At 38.3% G+C, this 23,902-nt stretch overlaps 1 protein-coding gene across 1 annotated transcript; it reads right to left on the reverse strand.

Moving 5' to 3' along the window:
- Window positions 1-89: 89 nt before the first annotated feature.
- On the reverse strand, window positions 90-21,529 carry SYCP1 (synaptonemal complex protein 1). The gene is made up of 28 exons (XM_068999944.1): window positions 21,380-21,529; window positions 20,257-20,332; window positions 20,041-20,087; window positions 18,577-18,741; window positions 18,128-18,195; window positions 17,896-17,969; window positions 16,502-16,560; window positions 16,035-16,104; window positions 15,343-15,416; window positions 14,866-14,974; window positions 14,312-14,406; window positions 13,984-14,168; window positions 13,472-13,539; window positions 12,290-12,351; window positions 10,872-10,975; window positions 10,265-10,382; window positions 9,953-10,023; window positions 9,219-9,300; window positions 8,304-8,366; window positions 7,564-7,626; window positions 6,605-6,721; window positions 5,442-5,552; window positions 4,710-4,802; window positions 3,417-3,491; window positions 3,100-3,159; window positions 966-1,112; window positions 584-670; window positions 90-498 (listed from the first exon to the last, which is right to left on the reverse strand). The coding sequence occupies exons 1-28, from the start codon at window positions 21,455-21,457 to the stop codon at window positions 355-357; spliced, it is 2,565 nt and encodes an 854-aa protein (XP_068856045.1). The 5' UTR covers window positions 21,458-21,529; the 3' UTR covers window positions 90-354.
- Window positions 21,530-23,902: the final 2,373 nt, after the last annotated feature.

A 23,902-nucleotide genomic window follows, 5' to 3' on the forward strand; every position in this document is an offset into this window, starting at 1 on the left:
TTATGTATTAAGAAAAACAGAGTAAATTTAGAAGAACAGAAGTTCTTTAAAACCAGAATTTCTAATGCCAGAAACAGCTTTGAAACAACTTTCTAAGTAGTTATATTTATTTTAAGATTTAAAATTGACTAATTTGTGTCCCAACATTTTGCAGCACAAGGGAGGAAAGGTGGGAAATGCTCTGCAAGGGGATGTAGTTATAGATCTATAAAGTTTATGTGTGTAAAGGAAATGAACATAGTATTACACACACTGAGTATGACAGAAAAATGCAACGAAGTACTAACTCAGAGAGAATAACAACCCTGTGGTGGCACTAGGAAGTAATGCCAGGGCACTGGGTACTTCTGCATTTTAAGCAAAGAACTTTACAGCTTCTTTAATTTTTCTTTTCCTGTCCATTTTGGACACAGCAGTCCATCCTGCCTCGCACGCTCTCCTCATGGTTTTGAGTTTCATTGCAGAGCCTGGAGATTTCACATTGGATGGAGTTGGTGCCTAGGAAGGAAAATAAAGCCATCCATTAGTTTCTGTAAACAATGTGATTAACTGTTTGGTTTAATCTTATAAAAGGCTAACATACCTTTTTTGGTGCTGTGGAATGTAACTGCGAAGCCTGAGGATAATCTTTGTACAGTTTTTTAAACATTTCTTCTTCCGAGACTATGCTCTAATAAATTAAAAAGTTACTTAGTCACACTATATTAAAAAATACTTTTTATTTCCCCCTAGGGATACTAAACTATGAAAAAAAAAAGTTAAGATGTCATTATGAGACATAACAGTTCAATAAAAAGAATGTAAATTATGTACATACAACTACAATTCCAGAAAGAACCAATTAAGTAAAAATATACACATAAATATTGCTTGACTGTGGAAGCCCAAACTCTTTATCTCCATTCTTAGACACAGCAGTGAGCACAAAGAACTGTTCAGTACACGATTTGTTCTCTGACTCTTACCAGGAGGTCACTGTGCTCAGAGCTCTCGGACTCACTATCCAGTCGGATAAGCACTTTTTGCTTTTTCCTCATGCTCTGCTCTGAAGGCAGGTTTGTGCTTCTTCCACTTTGCAGTTTATCTATTGGAGGAGTCTTCATAATATATGTCTGGGAAAGAAAATTTTAAAATTATTAAATTCTGTTTTATGGGGTGTTGGGAGAGGATGAAAGTTTGGTAAGAAAGTTTCACAGATATGTAGGCTTGGCAGAAAGATCTCTGAATGTGGAAACTGAGGATGAGATAGAAATGAAAGCAAGTTTTGATATAGAATAAAAGATGTTTTGCTGAAACAGTGATCAATGAGTAACTGAGAAGGCAAAGGTTGGAGATGAGTTGGAAGGAGATTTTTAGGAATAGGACAAAGGTATGTGACTACAAACAAAGACATGTTTTTCACCAAGTAAATAAGTCTCAAGAAGAGCGTAAGTAAATAGAAAACATGTCTTTACCAAAAAGAGAGATATACGGCAGGCAAATAAGAAATGTCAATGTAGCAAGAAGAAGAAAGGTCTGAGAATTTTCCACTGTAAGCTTAAATTGTAACTTACTTACTCTTGTGATTGGATAATAATGACTATAACATGGTGATGGTAGTAGTTATGATAGGCTATAGGCAAATGTAAAGGTATTGTGTATGGTGCTTATTGGTTGTTATGTGTTAAGATACTCTGCAAAGAAAAGTATATAATGCTTTGTAACTTGAACAGAAAGTGGCTTCAGGCATGCCTACAGCTGGAGTTGGCAGCTGTAGGGCTGGCTCTGGATACCCACTCCCTGAAATGCTGTAACTTCACCTATGCAATAAACAGCTTTCAAGAGAGCCGCCTGAAGTCCAGACATCCTTCATGAACCCTTCTCCTATAATGGGGTAAGCATAGAATCTAAACCCAAACTCATTACCCAGTTTACGGTCTGTGTCCAAGAAGACACCTGAGAGATGCAGTGGAACTATTATCTTTCCATCCAAACGTGAAGCAAAGACCCAAACAAAGTGGGATGGGGTGGAAATATCCTTTTTTGGTGCCAAACAAGGAGAATGAACAAGAAGCTGTGGAAGAACTGAATTTCATGGCACATTGCATCTAAGTTCTTTATGCTTATCTGCAGAAACTCAGGTTATTCTGAACTTTAGCCACTACATGTGGACTGTAACAAACATCTAAGAAAATGGAAACAAGCAAAATTGCAGGAAAATGCTTTCAGAGAAAGATTGATAGCAACATCAAGATTGGTTTTACTTAAAATAGTCTTTTCACCAGAAGTTAAACTTCTGAGAAACATTGCAATGGTCCTGTGCAGTCCTTTTTCAGAAAGATAACATCAAAATGGTAGTGGATTCTATTGTTCAAAAATGAAAACCACAAGCGAACTCCTGACAGGGAAGAGGGGTAAGTTCTGCAGTCAGGAATACTTTGATACTTTGACAATTTTTACAGCTATATAAGCTTTTTTCTCTTCCATAGAGAAAAAAGTACCTTTACAAATGGACACCTTTAAGACTAAGTAAAACAATTCTAGAGACAGTATTAAATTCACAATCCCTCTGGGACAGGAATTGCTACTGATTCATAATAATGGAGAAATTTATTAACTGAGCAAGAAAAATGACACACTGGGAGCCCTTCCACAAACTGCTCTCTAATATCGCCATGGAATGGTCTCACCTTTTAAGATCCCTTCTTATCCCAGGAAAAAAATAAGTAAGCATCTACAGAGAAGTAAGAAATACAGTCAGAAAAATGCAACGAGAAAAATTCGTTGTTAGGAGCTACAAACCTCCAATGTTGGACAGCCCAAACGGCTTTCTGCAGGTACCAAAGGAGGCATTTTTTTCTTTTTCACTGTGTTGACTTCCATAGGAATATAATTTGGAGACTTTTTATTTTTTACATTAATAGATTCACCATCTAGATCTAAACAAGGTTTAGGAGTCTCAGGAACATAAGTTTGCATTTTCTAAAATTAAAAAAGGTTTAAGTTAAAAGCATTCCAATGTCTTTTGTTGAATGCAAATAAATTATCATGGCACTTCAATTAGATTCTACACATATAAATACGACTGAATTCTAAAATAAATTAAAAAGTTAAAGTTACCTTGTGTTTATTTTCACTTTCAGGATTCATATTTCGAGAGTGTTCTTTTACAAGATTCTCCTATAAAAGAGTTATGTGATAGGAAGTAAGCATTTTATTTCCATTCAGTTGTTAAAAATCTTCTTGGTGTAACTACAGAACACAGACTACAATCATACTGTTAAAAGTTTACACAAATATATGACAGGTTTAGTACCACTGCAGCATTCAAAAGTCATTATTTTTCTATTCAGTTTCATTTCTTATACAATTTCTCCCAGAGCACAAGCCCAGACCACACCTCTCACCCATACCACTCAGTTAGTAAAAAACTCCACCTTTTCTTCAATTTCTGCTTTCAGTTGTTCCTTAAGGGATGACAGTTCACTTTTCAAACATGACAGCTCATTTTCCTGAAAACAATTAAATAAAGGATAGGGTTAACTATGCATGACCCAGAAAAAAGAAAACAGTCCAAAGTGAGACAGTAATTAACAGGTTGCCTTGGGGTGACTTTATGATGTGTATCCCATATCACTGCCCCATGCCCAGAAATTAATTTTGTGCCTTTCTATACCTTTAAACTGAGCCTGAGAGGGGAGAGAGAAAAGCGTACTTTTTCAAAGCAGTTTGCAGTTTGTTTGCATGTTCCAAGGACACAGAGGCAAAACCTGTCTGCTTCTGCAGCGGCGGGAGCGGGAGGAAGCAGCTTGCTTTCCAGCCAGCTTTCGACTTCCTTTTTCTCCAGAGAGAGACAGACAGACAGTTGAACTTTTGTTTTCCTGGGACTTCATTTTTTCCCCTTTCCTCTGCTGGATGGTTTCAACATCAGAATACATCGGGAGGACCTTCCACCGAGGCCTTGGCCCACCACCCCATCCCAGCTCCAAGGAGGGGGAGGGAGATCTATGGAAGGACTCTGAAATTTTCCCAGGTTTTCTCTCTACAGAGAGAGGTTTCATTATTTAGCATTAGTATCCTTTTCCTGTGTGTTTGTTAAACAAATAGTTTTATCTCTTTCACTTTCCTTCGAGGAAAATTGATTTTTTCCTGAACCTAGTGGGAGGAGGGGTGGTTGTAACCTGCCTTCTCTCAGAGGATATATTTCCAAATTTGCCCAAACTGGCACACAGGTATACTCATTAGAAACAAAACATGATTCTATTTGTTTTTCAACCCTATACTTGAAGCTTTGTTTTAGCTTGTTTAAAAAAGACTGAAGTACTATCAGAAACAGGTACTCGACCAGAAGTGTTCAAGGTAAGACCTTAAAACACTTGGGAGAACAGGGGTGAGAGGGCAGAATCAAACTATTTAAAACAAAAGTTTCCAATTCAAACTGTGAAGTCAGAACATGACACTATCTGGAAGAGTAGACACAAACACACTGCTACTCCAATTTATTTTTAGAAACATTTTGGAGTTTTTAGTGCCCAGAATAAGATCTGTAAGAAAATAAAAGCAAACAATTAGTGGGCTGATTTTTACTGTTCAGTCCCACTAAAGCAGACAGTTAACCCATCCCCAAGTATTAAATTGGAAGAAGTAAAATATGGCATTTATAATTACATTACACTTTAAGGACATCAGCCCGTCCATTGAATCATTTAACATTGGAAAGTACTCCTTACCAGTGCTCTTTCTGATGATAACTGCTTTTGCTGTTTAATTTTATATATTTTTAACTCTGCATCTCTTTCTTCAACCATTTTATCGTATTCAAGCTGTGTTAAAAAAACCAAACCAACAACAAACTCAAAACATGTGACTAAATGTTACAATTATAGATCTACCCCTTAAAACATCAGTCATTTTTTCAACCAGGCTCTTGAGGAGATTTAGAAAGCACCATGGACAAACACTGATGCTTCTGCAGAAAGTGTAAAACAGAAAATGCTCGATGCAGTGTTATTTTGTGGACTGCTTTATCTCCATGCAGCAATATGTGTTCAGCACATGAGAGCCAGCCGTGCTACTGTTATTAATGGTATCTGCTAAAGATACTGCAAAAGAGAGTAACAGAAATGTAAACTAAAATGTGTCAAGCTAAACTCCTGACAGTCACTAAGTAATCTCCTCAGAGAAAGAGGCCAAAAACTGATACTGAAAAATACTGCATTCAGATGGTAACAAAGGAAGTCTGAATTTAAAAAAAAAAAATTCATCCTATAAATTTAGATAAATGGAATTTATCTGCCCATAGGCATGTTTTCAAAATCTGAAAATGAATTTGATTTTAGATGATGAAAAGTCAAGCATGTGTTCAGCTTCCTTTTCCCGGATTCAGGCCTTTTTCCATTTTTGAAAGATTCTTAACATGGTATCACACATTACAAATCACAGCAATCAGTAAAATCTCCTACCTTGTGTTTTTCCATAAGTGCCACCATTTCAGTTATCTTATGCTGACATCGGATATCAGTTTCTCTCTGTATCATTGTTGCTTCATCATAAAGCAGCCGCATCTTTTCTACCTGTTAGTAATAAATTTCATTTCATTCAAAAACATAACAATATATTTTTTTTAAATCTTGATGCCTTAAGAGGCCTCCTAGAAAGAGAGACTAGACAGGAGTAGGGGAATAAAGTTAGGTATTTATTTAAAAGGCCTTCAAAGGTATCCCCTGGGGCCCAGAGGCTACTGGCAAGATGGACCCAAGATGGACAACAGGTCACAAGTTCTGCACACTTTTATAGGTTTGGTTCATTTGTGTAGCAGGGTTAATTCTCCAATTAAAGCTTCAGTTTTCCCCTCAGCTTACCCCTCCCCCCCTCCCCCCCCGTCCTTAGCAGGGCTTTGGTTTATACTTTTGGGCCTAGGACACCCTAAGTGTCCTTGGAGAGCAGGCCCAGAGAGGCTTTGTTATGTCCACCTAGCACGAGAGCAGAAATTAACAGGCTACAAGGAACTTTCAGAGTAACACACTAAGCAGTACAGAATTTGAAAAATATAAAAGTTAAAACCTAAAGCATCAATCTTAGTTTCATTTCTTCTTCCCCCTGTGGGTGCAAATTATGTAGTCTCACTTAGTCTTCATTTGCTTTTAAGATCCTTTTCAAATCCGACATTTTTTATGCAGATAGTTAAAATGGGCAAATAAACAGAGAGTAAAGGTACATCCATAGCAGACAAGTGCACTTTGAGCCAAAAGGCCATTTCAAGCACTCTATGCTAACATTTCTTAGCATTACCATCAAAAAACGCGTGGGCAGAAAAATACTAATACGGGAGAAGTTATAATCTAATTTAGCTATGCTGACTTTATACCAAGAGTAGAATTTCTTTGAATATCTCAAAAAAAAAAAAAATTTTAACTGGGTTCTTATTTTCAAAGACATATTCAAATACTTCAGCTTATGTACCTAATGTACTAAAGCTTTGCTCACAGGCATACACAAGAAGTTCCATTTCTGTTGATAAGATTGAAATGCTTGAAGATTGAAAGGACTCTGGCCAATAAAGCTCCATAAAAACATTTTAAATATTAAAAATTTTTAAATTGCAGTAAAAATGAACACCTCTCACCTCTTCATGAAGTTTATTTTCATTCACTTTTTTTGTTTCTATGTCTTTTTGATAGATGTCAATTGCTTCCTTATGTTGCTTGTTCATATTTTCCATCTCTAACTGCAATTTATTCACCTTTTGAGAATGTAGAATTGCTGCTGTTATTTGTTTAGGAATTAATACGCTAATGATTTTTTTACCTCTTATTTTTGAGCGGAAACACCTGGTTACTTTTCAAGTATATTATATTAAAGTGTTTCCTATTTAGAGTTCAGCTTTTTTGAATAAAGATTTGAACTTTGGCCTGAAGTGAGTTAGAAAATACTCAAAGAAACAATGGCAACAGCTCAATGTGGAAGACAGCCCCAAGTAGCCACCCTAAATGCTGTGAATTCCTCCAAAAACACAAATACAGATGGAGATTTTATTTCCTCTCTTGTAAATCTATGTAAGATTTTCACAGGTTTTATGGTACGTTTTCCTCTCAGCTGTGCATTTTGATTACAGTTTTTCCTTTTAAGTTTCTCCTATGAATATCCTCAAAACAGTCCACTTCTTTCTTCAAGTGCAGTACCCAAAGCTGACACAATATTCCCATCAGAGGGATTACCACTGCAAAACACATTTAAAGAACAGCCTAAAGTGAATAATATATGTATGTCCTTTAAATACTTTTCTTTTACAATGGGGTTACTGAACCCTGTTCAGTCCACAATCAACAAAAGAAAAAAAAAGAAAGGAACTGATTAGAAACATAATTCCTTGGGATGTGAAGTCCATCTCTTTTAAATATCCAGTAGTCAGTGCCCAATGATTAAAAATGGAAGCATCTTCTAAAAACTATGGGCTCATTCCTGCAAACCCTGTATCCCAGATCCATAAACATGTTCAGAATGTATTTAACAAGTATTATCATTAATTACACTGGGATTTAAAAACACTCACCTCATCTTCTACGTGGTGTTATTTAAACCTACCTTCCCTTCATAAATACTGTTTTTCTTGCTTTCTACAGTAATTTTCTTTTTCAGCACCTTATTCTGTTGAAATAAAACAAAACAAACACTGTACTTTAATAAGTTAATAGAATTATGTACAGGTTTAACTGCATCAAGAATATCAGAATCTTCAAAATTTCAGCATTCATCAAGCAAATAACTGTTTTGCAGTGCAGGTTCCAGAAGAATTCTCCAAACAAAAGAATGCTCAACTAATTATTGTAATAATACTGTTTCTTCATGAGCTTATGAAAGACTTCTCCTGGGCATCAACAGAGAATAACAAATGAGGTGCAGAATGGGAATTAAAACTAAAGTGCTGCTGACAGAAGGTGTGAAGATGTCATGACAAAAAATACAAGTTACATATTTTTACAGTGAAGTTACTACAATTTGTGCTAGTGCAGAATTCTTTTCTACTAGAGGTAATTGAGACAGGCCCTAATTACAAGTACATAATAATACTACTTACTAAATGAAAAAAGTAGAAGTTTATTAAAGCTATTATTTTTGTAATTGATTTTTTCAAATTAGGGATAATTTAACAAATCAAGTCATTCCAAAGATGACTCCTTAATTTATTCAGAATTAGGATAAGAAAGGAAAATTTTAAAATTACAAAGGTGTGTCTAAAGATACCACAGCAGACAAAAAATGTTGAAAAGTAAACCCCAAAATACCATGTGTTTACGTATTTGTGACTTAAAATCTCTACACACCTCCTGCTGCAACTCTTCAATACATTTGGTTTTATTTTCCATCTGTTTCTTTAAATTATTCATCTGAAAGAAATATTTCAAACATTAATTAGTAAGTCCTAAAAATTACTCCCTGTGTTAGCGATTCCTGTCAACATTCTCAAACACGCATTTGCACCAGTCTGGTTTATTCCTGTGCGACTAAACACAAGCTGACAAGTTACAATGACTGGAGTTTTAGCCATAAAGTACTACAAGATGTTAATTAATAGCAGTGAACCAGTTCCTTAGTGGTTGTGGAGTTAAGAAAGAAGAAGAAAAAAAAACCCAGTATCTTCACAACTTAAAAATTAACTTGTATGAAGTTCCCTACAATCCATGAAAAAACGAATTTTCCCAATTATTTTCTAGAATCTTCAGCTGCTTTTTCTATCTTGAAATTTTGTTTTCAGTACTCTTAAACTGGAATGACAATTGTAAATCTTTGACCTTTACAATGAAATTTTGAAATCCATTCTAGTGCTAAAAAATCCAGGTTGCTTTGAAACTACAGAAAGAAAGTAAAAATATTTGAATCTATTTAAGCTAAAACTCACATTACATATAAAAAGCTAATCCAGAGTCCATCCATCAGTCAGTGGGTGTATGAAAGAAAAGCAGGTTCTCTGCCTGAAATCTAACAAATCTTTAATATTAGACTTCCAAGCAGAGACTAAACATCCCAGTGATTGTCCTTGTCTTTTAAAATAATAGGGCTCACCATGTGGGCACACAATGACACAACTGGCAGCAGCTGTGAAAAGAAAGCCTCTGGCAGAAATCACATCCCCCAGGCAGAGCTTTGCAGAAAAAATCCCAACAAACATTTTACATTTAGATTCCGTCCTACAGGTTATGGTTATATATGTTCATGACAAAGCACGTGACATGACGTACATTTTCTTCTCTTTCATCCAGTTTACTTTTAATCTCTTCACCTGTCTTTGCCATTTTCTCCTTCAAAGACTCCAGTTCATTTCTAAGGGGCAAATTAACAAGCATTAATAAATATTTACTTATTACCTTTAACTTCTTCTCAGTACTGCTAATAAACCTGTATTTTATTTTCTAAAAAGACCTGCTAATGTTGATAGGAACTTCATAAGCTACTCAATGAAAATGTTCTTAAAATGAAGCAACGTGCCTACTAAGTCAATATGTGAACTGTCTATACTCTAAGTAGGAAAAGGTGTTCCACCAAACCTAAGGAAAATACATCCTAACCTGGAATATCATAATGCAGCTATGAAACATGGGAGGTTGCCTGTCTATTGAACTGATGGTACAGAGACTTCTGCAGAGAGTAACACTTGCCAGTTTTGCCTTTTCACATTTAATCCATAATCTTGAACTGCTAGTTTCATTTCCTTCACACCTAAGATGTCTAATGCAAAACAGGACAGCTCTTTCTATGTAATATAAAATGATGGCAAAAATTGTTCCTGTAGCAATAGGTATTTCTAATCTGAGAAAATTTCTACTTGGCCAACAGCAATACTGAGTAGTTTCTGTCTAGCTATATAATCTAGAAAAACATTTATCAAAAAAATCACATAAAGCAGCATATGAACACAACTATGTGAGTCTACTCCCTTTAACAACATCGGATACTAATATTTGTTTTCACTTGCCTTAGCTGGCCATTTTCCTCTTCTAGGTGTTCAACTAACTGCTTTGTATTTTCGTCTTTTTTCTTACTATCCTAAATAAAGACCCATGTCAGCAAAGAAATAATATTAAAAGTGACTTCTTAAAAAAATTCAAAGCCATTCAAAGCACACTGGCCTGCCTTATTCACAAGTGCAGCTACACTTCCTTTCCAAATCAAACACAAAAAATAGTTCAAATACTCTACAGAACCATGTCATGTTGCAGTTTACCATCTGATTTATAGTTCAAATTGAGTATTGTCCTTTAAAAAAAGCTGGAAGTTTACAACTTGCCTCTTGTCTTTCTTGCAGTTTCTTGAGTTCTGCAGCCACACCATTCTTCTCTTGTGTTATTTGTTCTTTCTCTAGTGAGAGCTTATTGAGATACACTGTTAGTTGTTCATTCTTTAACCTAATTTAAAATAAATGGCCAAAAGGAATAAGAACATGCATTTTGAAATCTCCTTTTAAGTTAAATTTACATATTATCAAGCGTTACTCCATGCTGAAAAAAGTCCAGGCCTTTATCTACAAATATAAGCTTTGCGGCAAAGTCACAGTCATACAAAAAGGTGACAGAAGAAGGAAAGAAAACCAGAGTCAACTTTTATATAAATATAATGGTTACTGAAGATGATGTAGTTCAAAGCAGGATTAACAATGAATTCAGAAACTTTCTCTTCTTGTTAACTAGGTCACAGAGATATGGAACAACTGCATGTTCCATAGAATACCTACAAATAGAGAAAGTGCAATTACAAATGTAAATATATAATTAATGTCATACTGTGAGGTTCAAAATTTTCATTAGAAAACAATCGTAGTTCATTTCACTGTGTATTAAAGTAACTTCTATATAGCACCGAAAATATTATATACTATATTTTCAAAATGGTCATACGCCTCTTGTTCAAGATCTGTTTTCAGAGTCAAAAGCTGCTTTAAATAATCTTGTTCCTTTTCAGCTGTACTAGTCAGTTGTACTTTCAAATCATGGATTTCTTTCTGCAAAAGGAAAAGGAAGAGTTTTGAGTATATGTGTGTAAACTACAACTCCTGAAAGTTATCAGACATTAACTGACAGCACAAGGCTTTCAGAAGAACCAAACAACAAACATCCATGTCATGGATTATCCAGACTGTATCTGTACAGATCTCTGGTGGGATATGGAAGTGGTGTGGGAGACAGTGAACTCTGGTACCAGTGCTGTACATGTCCCCTGTTGTGAGTCTAATTAACTAATCTGCAAAATTACTAAATTAGATTCCTTGGACATAATTTTAAATAAAGACATTTGCTTCAGACTTCATACGCTTTTGCATTCATCTAAATTAAAAAGATTAAATAAACATCCAGTACTACATGTCAGAATAGAAAGGCAATCAACAGGGCTGTGTCCTTATCCTTAGTACAGCTACTGTAGGAATGCAAGGGGCAGCAGTTAGGCTCCTCTATACAGGAGGATAGAGGATCTGCTGTCACTGTTACGAGCAGAGCAGTTCAGGTGAGACACTGCTCTGTGTGCTATTGCTTATGTACTTGTATACAAGTTATGATGTGTAACTTCACTATTTATAAAAACATGTTACTATTGCCCTTTTTCAGACCTCTCTGATTTGGAGTGCATTTTCATTTCTCTCTCCAAATTTTTCTGTCTGCAAATTTTCTACAGTAGCCTCAAGATCCTTCTTCAGTAGAAGCCCAAATTTTCCCATTTCAGAAAACTAGTGAAACTCAGTTGCACACTCAATGCACAGATTATAATGAACAAGAAGACATGGTAAAATGCACACCTGGTTTCACACTATCTTAACTTTAGTTGATACAGTTTCTTGTTAGACTTGTAAATATAAAATAATAATGAAAATAAACGTCTATTAAGAGTGTACTTCATACAGCTTAGACTTCTATGACAGAAAATGGACCTTTGTCACAGTACAGTAGGATTCACAGAGGCCAGAGCTAATTACCTTCCTATAAGTAAGAAAAAAATGGGAAAACTTTATATCCAGAGGGAGTGGCATTTGAATATGCATAAATGAAGGAAATAACTAAAAATCTTGACAAGGAAAACCAAAACACAGGAGACAAGAAAAACCAAAAACATAGGAGACAAGAAAGACCAAAACACATCAGACAAGAAACAATAGTGGCAATAAACAAGTTCTTCAAAGAAAACACTGAAATTGTGTGTGAGGAAGGTTAGTAGAAATGTTAAGGTAGACTAGACTGTGTTCATTTATGGCATTTAAGATACAAAGCAAGAGGAATTTCATATGAAGAGCAAATGCTATAAGACTAATAAAATGAACACTTACCAGAGTTGCTGACAGCTCTTCAAGTTGCACTTCTTTGTCACATTTTAGTTTAGTCATCTCTTCTACAGCACATGTAATGTAAAATTAATGGAACAGAAATAATTTTTCATATTTAGCAGGCAGTATAAAATATTTATCCTTTTGCAATACCCAGTTCTCAAAATTTCTTGGATCAAGTTCAGAAATTGTGAAGCTAATTTATGACTTAATTTAAATGTAGACTTGAAATAGGATTAAGAAAGACATTAGCAAATCTGTATCTGAAGAGAAACTTATCTGAAATTTATCTTAAATAAAATTCAGAGCCTATTATATGCTCCACAATTACAGCTTCAAATAAGCCATGGACTGTAAGACCAGAGTATTCTCCAAGTATTGATGCATCTGCATTGCTCCAGAAAAAAAAAAAAACCTTGAACTGCTGAAGGTACTCACATGGATATGCTGCAAAAAGAAACCAGTTATTACTAACTTCCAAATGTTTTCTATGTGCACATTCACAATACTGGTTTTTGCAAGTACTCAACACCAAGGTTGTGTTTGGTGTGCAATTCTCACAGGTCTCATCTTGCCTTGTTCTAGACAAGCATTACCAGTTCACTTCTGAACACTTCTCTACAGATGCCCTCAATGTATACAGAGACATCCAATTACATTCCTCATCTGTCAGATGAGATCTAGGGTCATGTGCTGCACAGCAGGAAAACAGTCCTGAAGGCAAATCTCTTACTCTGGGGGCTCAGGAGCACATCCCTAGAAACCACAGGATATCAAAGCAGTATTTAGAAAACCCCTGCTAGTGTCCTTCCACATCCAGCATGGGGAAGGTCTACAGAAACCTTAATGGGAGGGTTTGATCTCTGCTACAAGCTACAGAAATCACTCCTGGCACCTGCAGTGCTACTGGTTTTAGCTGGAAACCAAAATTACTTCCATGAGAATTCATGCATGGATGGACTTACCATTGGAGCTCTGCATAGCACTGCCCTTTGGCTGTTGACAGTATCAATGACCACCAAAGAAAAGGGAGTCAGATGAGTAAAAATAAATTTAAACATTCCGGACAGGTACAGGTACTGTAAGATCATTTCTCCAAGCAATAGAGACAGTCCATTTCCAGAAAACAGCAGAAAACATTTTTATTACTGCCTAGCTCATTTTCTGCCTTTCTACAAGCCTTACCCAGTTCAGCAGACTTATTTTGGAGCTCCAAGGTAAGCAGCTTTGACTCATCTTCATGTTTCTCTAATCTAAGAAAATGGTAATTTAAAAACCCTGAATGTATAGTACAAAGCACTGCATTTGAAACTTAAAGGACAATAAGATAAAGTCTTACCACTAAGTACTTGAAAAACATTTACCTTTCAACAGGCAGATGATATAGCTGCCCTCAACACGCATCAAATTTCACTTTTACAGCTTCAGAACAGCAGACATAAAAGTAAGCAAATATATACTTACAGAAATCTGTATTTCTTAAAGACAGAATTATGAAAGTTGGAGGGGGCAAAAATTTACTTTTTTTGTAGACAATTATTGACCAGCACAAATTAAAAAAAATACATTAAATTCTCTGCATTTAGACCACTGTGTCAAAAAACCTCCAAATTTCAGCTACATTTCCAATTGCTCTTGATTTTGTCATAAACTGCAACCTGTAAGATGACTCTTTTAATTTAAACTCTTTAATTTACCTATTTTGCTCTTTTTGCAGCAAGCTTTTCAAATTGGCAATAGAAATCTCAAACTCCTCTGTTAGGGCTGCAAGCAAAGCCTTAGTTTTTTTACATTCTTCTTCCTGTGCTTCCTTTTCTCCAGTGACCTGAATTAATGTTTTCACTGTAGTCTGGAACTCGGTTTCTAAGCTCTTTTGAGTAACCTTCAAAAAATACAAATACAAAAAATTTCTAAACATGTTTTGCAACAAACAGCCACAGTTGTTTCATATCTAAAGTATCCATAATTATTTATGCAAATACTCATCTAGTCTATTTATACTGTAAAACTATAAGCAAGGTGTACCTCTGCCTTTTGCAATGAAATCTTAGCCTCTTCCAGCTCTGCCCTCAAATGTTCTTGACTGACCTGGGATTCCTTTAACATTTCTTCTTCATGTACTAAGCAAAAGAGATGTATGTTAATATTTAAAAAAACCAGGATATTTACTAAAAAATGCTGCTAAAAATGCAAAATGACATACATTTATAGAATTTAACATAGACCAAAGGTACTGATATCATATACTATAAATACTTTGAATATAGATGGCTTAAAAATATTGAAAATCAAGTTCTGAAAAGTAAGTTTCCTCAGTGGCACCTGCCTGACTGTAAATTTGCAAAACCCAAACAATGTATTTTCCCCTTGCAATCTTCAAAAGCTCTCACTGCTTCACTCACCCTAAAAACTACCCTGCCAGCCTGATCCCACATAAGCAGCTTCTGTTCCAAACAAAAATAAGGCCTTCAAGGACCCAAAATTCTGCTGCTGACCAGTAACAGAATAAAATTATCATGATCCTGTTTCCTATGCTTCTATAAACAACTACATTTAAACATAGCAGACAGAACACTTACATTTTGCTTCTACTAAGTCAGCAATCTTATTTTGTGATTCCTGCAGCTGAGCCTTGATGTCTTTTATTACACCATCTTTTTCATCTCTCTGCATGGTAAGAGCTGAAATCTAGCAAAATTAAAGAAACATCATATTGAAGTCTGGAAAAAGGACAGATACTCATTTTCATTTGTATCCCAGGTATGATAAGAAGACATACTGCTGTCAGGAAGTTAGATAAAGCTGTTGATCTTAGCCAAATATTGATCAACTCATGTTACTCTAAATAATAAAGTTCTCCAGTTCAAAATCAAACCATGAATTCCAGCAGACTAAAGGTACTGAAACATCACTAAACTTAACAGAATCTGACTTAAATGCAGCTTCAGCTGTTATTTTTGTCTTTTTTACTAACGCCCAGAAACACTCCTTGGTTCTTGCATTGCCCCTTAATCACAAATAAAGCTGTACATATTAGATGGTAAAACTGAGCAAACCTGCTTTTCCTTCTGACTGACTTCCAGTTTGCATTCCTTTTCAAACTTGTCCACTTTTTCTGCTTCTTCTTTTACTTTCAAGATACAGTAATATCCATAGTTAACATTCTAGCTGAAATATACTTCAAGTTCAATACAATTTCCAGTTTACAATTGCTTGTAATTGTACAGCTGTACAATTTGTTTCCTAAGAGTAACTGTTGAGGCAATGTTTGATTTTATAATCAAAATATCTTTGATTTCCACAGAATTAGTTCATTACTCCATGTCTGTTATAAGAAACTAACAGAAAAGAACACATGAAAATGAAACAGGAACATAGTAGCCTACACATATAGAGTGAGAGCATTTAGTTAAAGTTTCCATAGCTATACACTAGTGCATTATCATTTAAATAAACTAACTACATCAAATAAGTATTGCACTCTAGACTGTACTTCACAGTCAAAACTTGGACTTTGAGTGCCTATTTGAAAAATAAAGTTCCAAATTTGGCCCAGTGGAACAACAACAGAAGGGGCCAGGCAGTGAATACAGGCAGCATGAATAAAAGAGGGTCCCAGTGTCTCAGTGTGACCCGCCCACCATTTGAGCACTTCACATCTGTCTGCCCTGACACTGCATGTGTATTAAAAGCTATGAAGTACAGAATTGTTAAGCCAGCAGCATAAACACAATAAACAGAATCTCACATTTGAAATTCATTTCCAATCTGTCATTGTCTGCTTGCACACGAAGCTCTTCAAATGCCACTGTCAGTCTCTAAAAACAAAATATAATATTTGAAGTTCAATATTGGAAACCCTGGAAGTTCTCCAGAGGCTGCTGCCAACCTCAGCCACTCTGAGAAATCACCAGGTAGGTGAAACGGAGTCCAAAAAGACGACAGAAGTTCTGGCAATCACCCAGCACTAAGCACATATCAGACAGATCACATGGATCTACATCCCACACACTGCTCTGCTGCACTTTCTCCAGTGAATGTGCTTGATATAATAAAAAAATAATTCTTGAAAGGGACTGAAAACCTGACTTCCTGCATCACACATTACATGATACACACACAATGATACAAATAGTATCCCAACATAAACATGTAACTCAGCTCAGCATACCCACATAAATCACATTCCTTTTATCAAGCTCACTTGATACTTACTTCCATGTTGCTATGAAGCTCCTCATACAATTGTCTTGTTTCTTCTTTTTCCTGCTCATCTATCAAAGCAAGAATGTACAAGAAAGTTTTTCTTTTGAAAAAGAACACCAGCTGTCCAAGTCATTATCCTTAATCAGCATAATGAATTAGAAAAGGAATTATCAACTCTTTACTTACTAAAAGAAGTCATTATGAAACAGGGTGCCAAAAGTTATATAATCTAGGGAAAATGTATTGAAACATTAAGCAAGCTCAGCTTTTAAATTTCCTTCCCACTGTATTTTTTTCTGTGAAAAGTGTAATTTTCGATCAATTTATGTAACTATATTAATTCTTATAGTATTAATGTTGTTGAATAATAATGTATCAAAACTGTTAGTATTTTATAAACTGTAATGTAGGGTTTAGCACTGAATTTCTTCCTATCAGCAGAGATACCTATGGCCACAGAACTGCCATTATAAAATTGCAACACCTCCATGTCTGTATTTTCCTTCTTTCCTTTCACTTTTGTAATTGATACTATTTTTCCATAAGAAAATAATTGTAGAAGAGAACATAAGAAACACAGCTATCAAAAAAGAACAGTACATCTATATACAGGTGTTTCTAGAATTAAGGCTAAAAAGAAATAGGCACTTCTTAAGTGTCCAGGATCAAGTTAATAAAATTTTAAAGATTATAATAACAATTCTAAATTGCATATAAAGTAAAACTCCCAATCATGAACATGTTTTAAAACCTCAGGAATTTAAACTTCATTAAGTTATCCAGCTGTTTTGGCTTGCTCAGTTTCATGAGAAGCATTCTAGTTACTCATTGTGCCTTGGGTTTGAGACCTTTTTTCCCCACAAATGTGTAACTGCTCCAAACAGGAGGAAATGCCAGCTCTGGAAATTTGTTAAAGAGTGCTGGGAATATAGAGTACATTCTACAGTCTAAAAACAGGCATGAAGTGCCACTTCATATGTCTTAATATATTCACAGTATCTGGATGGGACTGAGAACCTTCAATGGGCCAACCAGACCTGAGGAGACCTGCACTGCTATGGAGGGGCTGCCAGTGGCTAATCAGGGGTGTTGACACTGCCTCAAATCTGTATCAGTGTTTCGGCACCCAAACAGCTCCCAGGCTTGGAACCTTTGAGCCAACAATTATACTGGCTTCAAAAATCCTCTGGATTTAGCATTACAAAGCAAATCTGTGTTAGACCTGTGGCTTCACTTCTAATTTTGTGAGCCACATAAAAGTCACTTCTCATTTTAAGAGCCATCCAGTTGATCTCAACTGGAAAACATATCTGGAACAGCACAAGAACTTTTTTCTGTTCATGAATTTAGAGCAAGCTAGAAGTACATTTACTCTCATAAATCAAAAATAAAAAAGCATTTACATTTGCTGGTCTTCTCTGTGAAATGAGTGCAGGTTTCCTTGAGCAGATTACACAGATGCCTCAAAGCAGTAGTTCTAAAAGAGGGAAAAATACCATATGTTTTCACAGAGTGCACAGTACTTTATGTACCTAAGGAGTAAATGACCTTCACAATTTAGCAGCTATATGAAACTGGCCACATGAAAACTGATAATTTTCACCACAAAAATATATATTTGGTTGTATTACTTACTCTTTCAAGAGATCTTTATTTTCACATATCTCATCTTCCAGTTTTAAATGGAGTTTTTCATTTTCAAACTAATTTCATAGGGAACAAATGCAAAAGGACACTGTTATTGAAAAATATATTAGAAATACACTTTGACTTCTCAAATCCCACAATGAAAAGTAATTTTGGGCATCAGTAGAGAGAAGTCTGTTTTACCTGGTATTACATGTTGAGTCATCTTTTGCATGAAAGATGTAGTAATGAACAACAATTTACCAGCAACTGAGACACTTACAGGTATACACACATTCACATGGGACTGGTGCACACACCTTCTCAAAATAACCATTTTCTCAAGGCACAAACCAAACTGCCACATTCTTTAATATTTAACTGTACGAATAATATTGTCATACTAAATCAGGAAGCACTTAACTTCATCTGCTCAATGTACATTATACAATACTGGCCTGCAGTTCTTGAATGGCTTTATTCTGTGCTTCAATAATCTTTATATTTTCTTGGAGTTTTCTTTCTTTCTGGTTTAGCTCTGATTCCACAGTCAATTTCCACTGCTTGATCTTCTCAGCCTCTTTGTAGAGTTTTGAGAACAATTCATTCGTTGTTTCTGTGTTCTATTAAAATGGGTTCCACAATTTAATCTCGAATACTATTTAATTAATACTGTTGTAGAGAACATATTTATCTCTTAGGAACATTACAAGAGTAATATTTTTCCACAGATGGTGATATAAGCTTATATATGACCAGGAGCCGAAGTTAAAATCTTTGTGCATCCACTATGTATGCATCAAAAGGCATTACAGAGCACATAGGAGACAAACACAATGAAATATCCCAAAGTGCCTTCAGACATCACCAAATAGATGGTCTTAAAGACATGCAGTCCACCAAAATCAATAAAAGTTTTTCTAGAATTATCAGTGGAGCCAAAATTCCTTCTCGTAGGTTCTTCACACCATTTCTTTCCTCTCCTTCTGACAGACACTGCTGAGTTAAGTAAAAGCAGCTTCAGAGATTTTGCCCAAGAGTACCTGTGATACGGCCGTTAAGGCATACAGAGAGCAGGAAGAAAAACCACTCACCCTTGTGCTCTCAGAACACCTTGAAAGCGTTGTACAAACAGCGCTGCACCAGTGTTCGAGGCAGGTAAGAGCAGCACACAAGCCCACTGGGCAGTTTGGTTTACTTACGATGGCCCCTTATCACCATCCTTGTTTTGGCTGCATCACAATATTGTTGCAGTCCTGATGGGACTTTAATAGCTGCTAGGATTAAAAAAAGTCTAGTTGTCAGGGATATGAAAATCAACAGGAGGAGTGCAAGAAATGTGTTTTATTTTGTGGCAGCAAAAAGCGTTTTGTAGCTGCAAAGTACAGAAGCTATTGCAAAAAAGTAAGCTTTACTGAGTTGTGCTAAAGCAGAAATATGCTGGTAAAGATGCTGTGAAAAGAATCCAGTGCTTGAGGAAATCACTAAATTCATTGTTTTATAGATAAAATAAAGCCAGACAAGGCAATTGGGATAATCTACTTCAGTTTTCCAAAGAATACTCTGACATCAATCCTTCTGCCCCTCAAGAGACTATTCAGAACCAGTTCCACAAGGATACTTAAGTGTTTAAATCTTACTCTGATTAAAACTCGCGACTTCACAGACACTTCAAAAAAAGAAAAAACAACAATAAAAATTCTTCAAATCAACTTTTAAAGATTTGTCTCCAGGTATGTTCACTAAATCACAAATATCTCCTCTAAGTGATTCAGCTTTAAACAGGAGACAGAAAACATTATTCTCTTTTGACTACTTCCTTTAGCACTGAAATATCTACTGAATAATGCTTTAGGCACTGTTTGGGAAGAAATTTAAAAGACCCCAAGAAATTACATATGCAGAGTTGATACTTAGCTGACCTCTTCATCCACTTCAGAGCAAAGTTTTACTTGCTGTGAAATCGTATCTGAAACATGAAGATATTTTCATCAATGTATTTCTAAAAAAAGTAACTGTGAAACTGTATTTAACAGTGTTACAGATATGAAACCGTGAGACTACTCACAAAAATTAAAACTCAACAATATTAAAAAAATTTAAAGAATGTGGATAGCAAATGGTTATTTTAGTCTTACCTGAATCAGTGATTTCGCCACGGTTCGACATATCGAATGGCAACTTAAAACCATCATCCGAGTATTTGTTAAAACCCTGCACAAATTTCAAAATTAGTTTTTTATGGGTAGATTTGTACAGAAGGATTATTAAATCCAGAAAAAAAAACCCCTACAGATGATGTGGGAAAAGAATTTTTCATTAATAAAGCAGCTGCCCACAATTTTCAAAGCCCAAGGTACTGGTAATGGGTTTGGAACTCGCTTGTTTCTTACTTCACACTGGTTTATAGAACTGTGGGTCTTTTGCAGTTTGCTTTATAGACTGTGGCCAAAGGGGAAGCTTTCAATGCAGGGGACTCAGCAGCTCCTGCCTGTCTGTGCACTGGTGCATGGTAAAGGACTCAGGAAGCCAAATTACTTTTTTGAAGACCAGTAGTTGATATCTGTTTTTTGTTTTACTTCCAAGAGCAGTTCTAAACCATATCTGATTATGTTTCAGAATGAAAATATCATTTTACAAGGTTTTTAAGTCACAGAAGTATGTCCTGTAAACAGCGTAGCTCATCTGCTGTCAGAATATCCCGTTTGAATCTCAACATATTTCATAACGAACTTCGACATGAAAAAATAACTTGTTGAATTCCAATAACTCAGTGTGGGGACAGAACATTTTCACTGCACACTTGATCTGGTGAGAGCAAGACATCAACGCCAGTGTGAGCATCTAAGTGGGGCACTGCTCGCTCTCTGTGCTGAATTACCCGTATCAAACGCGGATTTATCATTGGTGATGCATAGTTACAATACAGAGCAGATGATCGAGAAGATAATTCCCTTCAGTGTTGATAGAAAATAAAAGCAAAAGTCTTTGAAATTCAGACTGAAGATGGTACCTCGGCACTAGTGTAGGCATATGCACAGAAATTAGTCCAGCGCAGGAGCCGTCCCGCCCGTGCTCTGTGTGTGTGCTCCGGCTGGGGCTCTGCCGGGGCACTCCCCGGGCACAGAACTGGCCCCGTGTCCCTGGGGAAGGGCCCCTGCACTTTACCCCCGCCCCCTGCTCAGCCACGGCCTGCAGAGCAGCACAGCCCGAGGGGGCGGCCGGGGGAGGGTGGGCCGCCCTCAGCGGCTGAGCGCTCACCTGGGATCTGCCCGCAGACACCTGCCCAGCGCTCAGGCGCGGCGGCACGAACAATTTAAACCGGTTTTCTTTCTCCATGGCGCCGACAAAAGGGCGGGAGAGCGAGGCCCAGCGCCGGCACCTCTCGGCGGCCGCTGAGGGCGGTCCCGAAGGGCGGGAAGCGGCGGCGGCCCCTCAGCGCAGCGCGCGCCGGGCGGGGACGCCGCCTAGCGGAGCTCCGGGGCGCAGGGCGCTGTCCCGCGGGAGCTGCGCCCGCCCAGGGGCGGCCCGGCCGGGCAGAGCGGCGGCCGCGGGGCGACCGGGCTGCGGGGCTTCCTCGCCGCCCGTGGCCACCAGAGAGGTCTCGGGGCTGCCCGAGGGGCCGGGCGGGCTGGAGACGCCGCCGTGGTCGCCGGCCGGGGGGGGCACAGCGGGGCCTTCGCCGTCGGGGAAAAAGCGGGAGAGGTCCGGGGGGAAGGGGGGGTCCGGCGGGGAAGGGGGGGTCCCGCCTGTACAGGGAATAAATGGGGGAGCCCCGTTCTCCGATGACCCCCCAGTGTTGTAAATCGCTCCCCCAGAAGTGCCGGTGGATGGAAGTGTCGGGCACTGGAGCGTTGAGAGCTCTGGAAGGAGCCAGAGCAAAGAAAGTCAAAGCCCGGAGAGCTCAAGGGAGGACAAACTATTACAGTGCGGAACACGGCGAGTCTGTGGGTGCAGGACAATGCAGGGGCAGGTCGTGGAGGCATCTCCTGCAGCTGGCACAGCCCCGGCTGATGGGATCTGTGAGGAGGGGGCTGTTGGGGGGAAGTTTGGAATAGCTGTGCAGCCAGGGCGTTCAGGGTGTAGCCAGGGGTGCTCAGGGACTGTCCTGCGGAGTAGGATCCCTGTGCTTCAGGGCTCTGTGTGCCAGGGCAGGGACTCTGCTGCCTGCCAGAGGTAGCTCTCAGCCGGCCCGGGGAGCTGCTCACAGCGCTGGGGGCCAAGATCTGGGTGTGTAGTTGGTTGATCCTGCCAGCATACCAGGCACCCACCGAAGCCACTCTATCACTGCCCTCTGCAACTGGACTGGGCAGAAAAACCACAGAGAAAGGTTCATGAGTTAAGGACCAGGAGAGATCCCTCATCAATTACTGGAAAAATAGATACAAACTAGATATATTAATTGAATTTATTACTAACAAAATCAGAACAGGATCATGAGAAGTAAAATAAATCTTAAAAACACCTTCTCCCCATCCCTCCCTTCTTCCCAAGAAGGGAGACAGAGAATGGGGGTTTATGATGGGTTCATCACACATTGTTCCTGCTGCTGGCCCCCCACTCCAGCATAGGGTCCATCCCACAAGAGACAGTTCCCCATGAACTTCTCCAGCAGGAGCCCATCGCTTGGGCAACAGTTCTCTGTAAACTGCTGCAAGGTAGGTCACTCTTCCACAAGGTCAGTCCTACAGGCACAGCCTGCTCCTATGTGGGTCCCCCACAGGGTCACAAATCCTTCCAGGACCCTGCTCCAGCACGACTTCCCACACAGTCACAGCCTCCTCTCAGGCATCCCCCTGCTCTGGTGTTAGCTCTTTTAGGGGCTGCAGGTGCATTCCTGCACCCCCGTGCCCTCCATGGGCTGCAGGGGCACAGCTGCCTCACAACGGGCTTCACCACGGACTCCAGGGAATCTCAGTTCCAGCACCTGGAGCAGCTCATGCCCCTCCTTCTCCACTGCCCCTTGGTGTCTGCAGAGCTGTTCCTCTCATATGTTCTCACCCTGCTCTTCTCTGGCTGTAATTACAGCTGTGCAACAACTATTTTTCCTTCTTACATCTGTTATCACAGAGGCGTCACCACCATTTCTAACTGGCCCAGCCTTGACCAGCAGCACATCTATCTTTGGAGCTGCTAGGGATTGGCTCTGCCAGACATGGAGGAAGATTATGGTAGCTTCTCACTGAAACTGCCTCTGTAGACCTGCCCCCCCCCAGCAAAGCATGCCCAAGTACTGGAGCCAGGTGTCTTCTCACTCCTAGTTCCCCCCTTTCAGATTTGGGGGGTACCCCAAAGCCACCTCAGAAACAGGGATATCCCAAAATCCTTTCAGAAATGGGAAATACCCCAAAAGTTAGTTGTTGACTTTAGACCCCAGAAATCTCACCTGCTCTGTCCAATCATTTCTTCTGGTGACATCCAGCAACACTAGATGATCTTCGAGGTCTTTTCCAACTTAATAGTTCCATGATTTTAATTCTCTCTGGCCCACTGGTGTCTTCCACAGCCAAATGGTGATGGTTAGGGCAGAGACCAAGATTTTGGAGAGAATGGGGTGGAAACCCCTCTAAAAAAGGCTCTTCCACCCACCCAACCCAACCCCATGGATACTCAAAGAATGCCAACAAACCCTTTTATTTTGGCCATGATTTTCTTTTGAACCATCTTCATCCCTTAAAAACACCCAAAATTATGGTAAAAATGAAGAGATTGAACAAAGACATGTAAAGCCTCACCATTTCACTTGGATTTGGGGGGGAATTGGGGATTCAGCAGTATACTCAG

This window comes from Aphelocoma coerulescens, unplaced genomic scaffold (assembly GCF_041296385.1).
Source record: "Aphelocoma coerulescens isolate FSJ_1873_10779 unplaced genomic scaffold, UR_Acoe_1.0 HiC_scaffold_63, whole genome shotgun sequence".
NCBI classification, from domain to species: domain Eukaryota; kingdom Metazoa; phylum Chordata; class Aves; order Passeriformes; family Corvidae; genus Aphelocoma; species Aphelocoma coerulescens.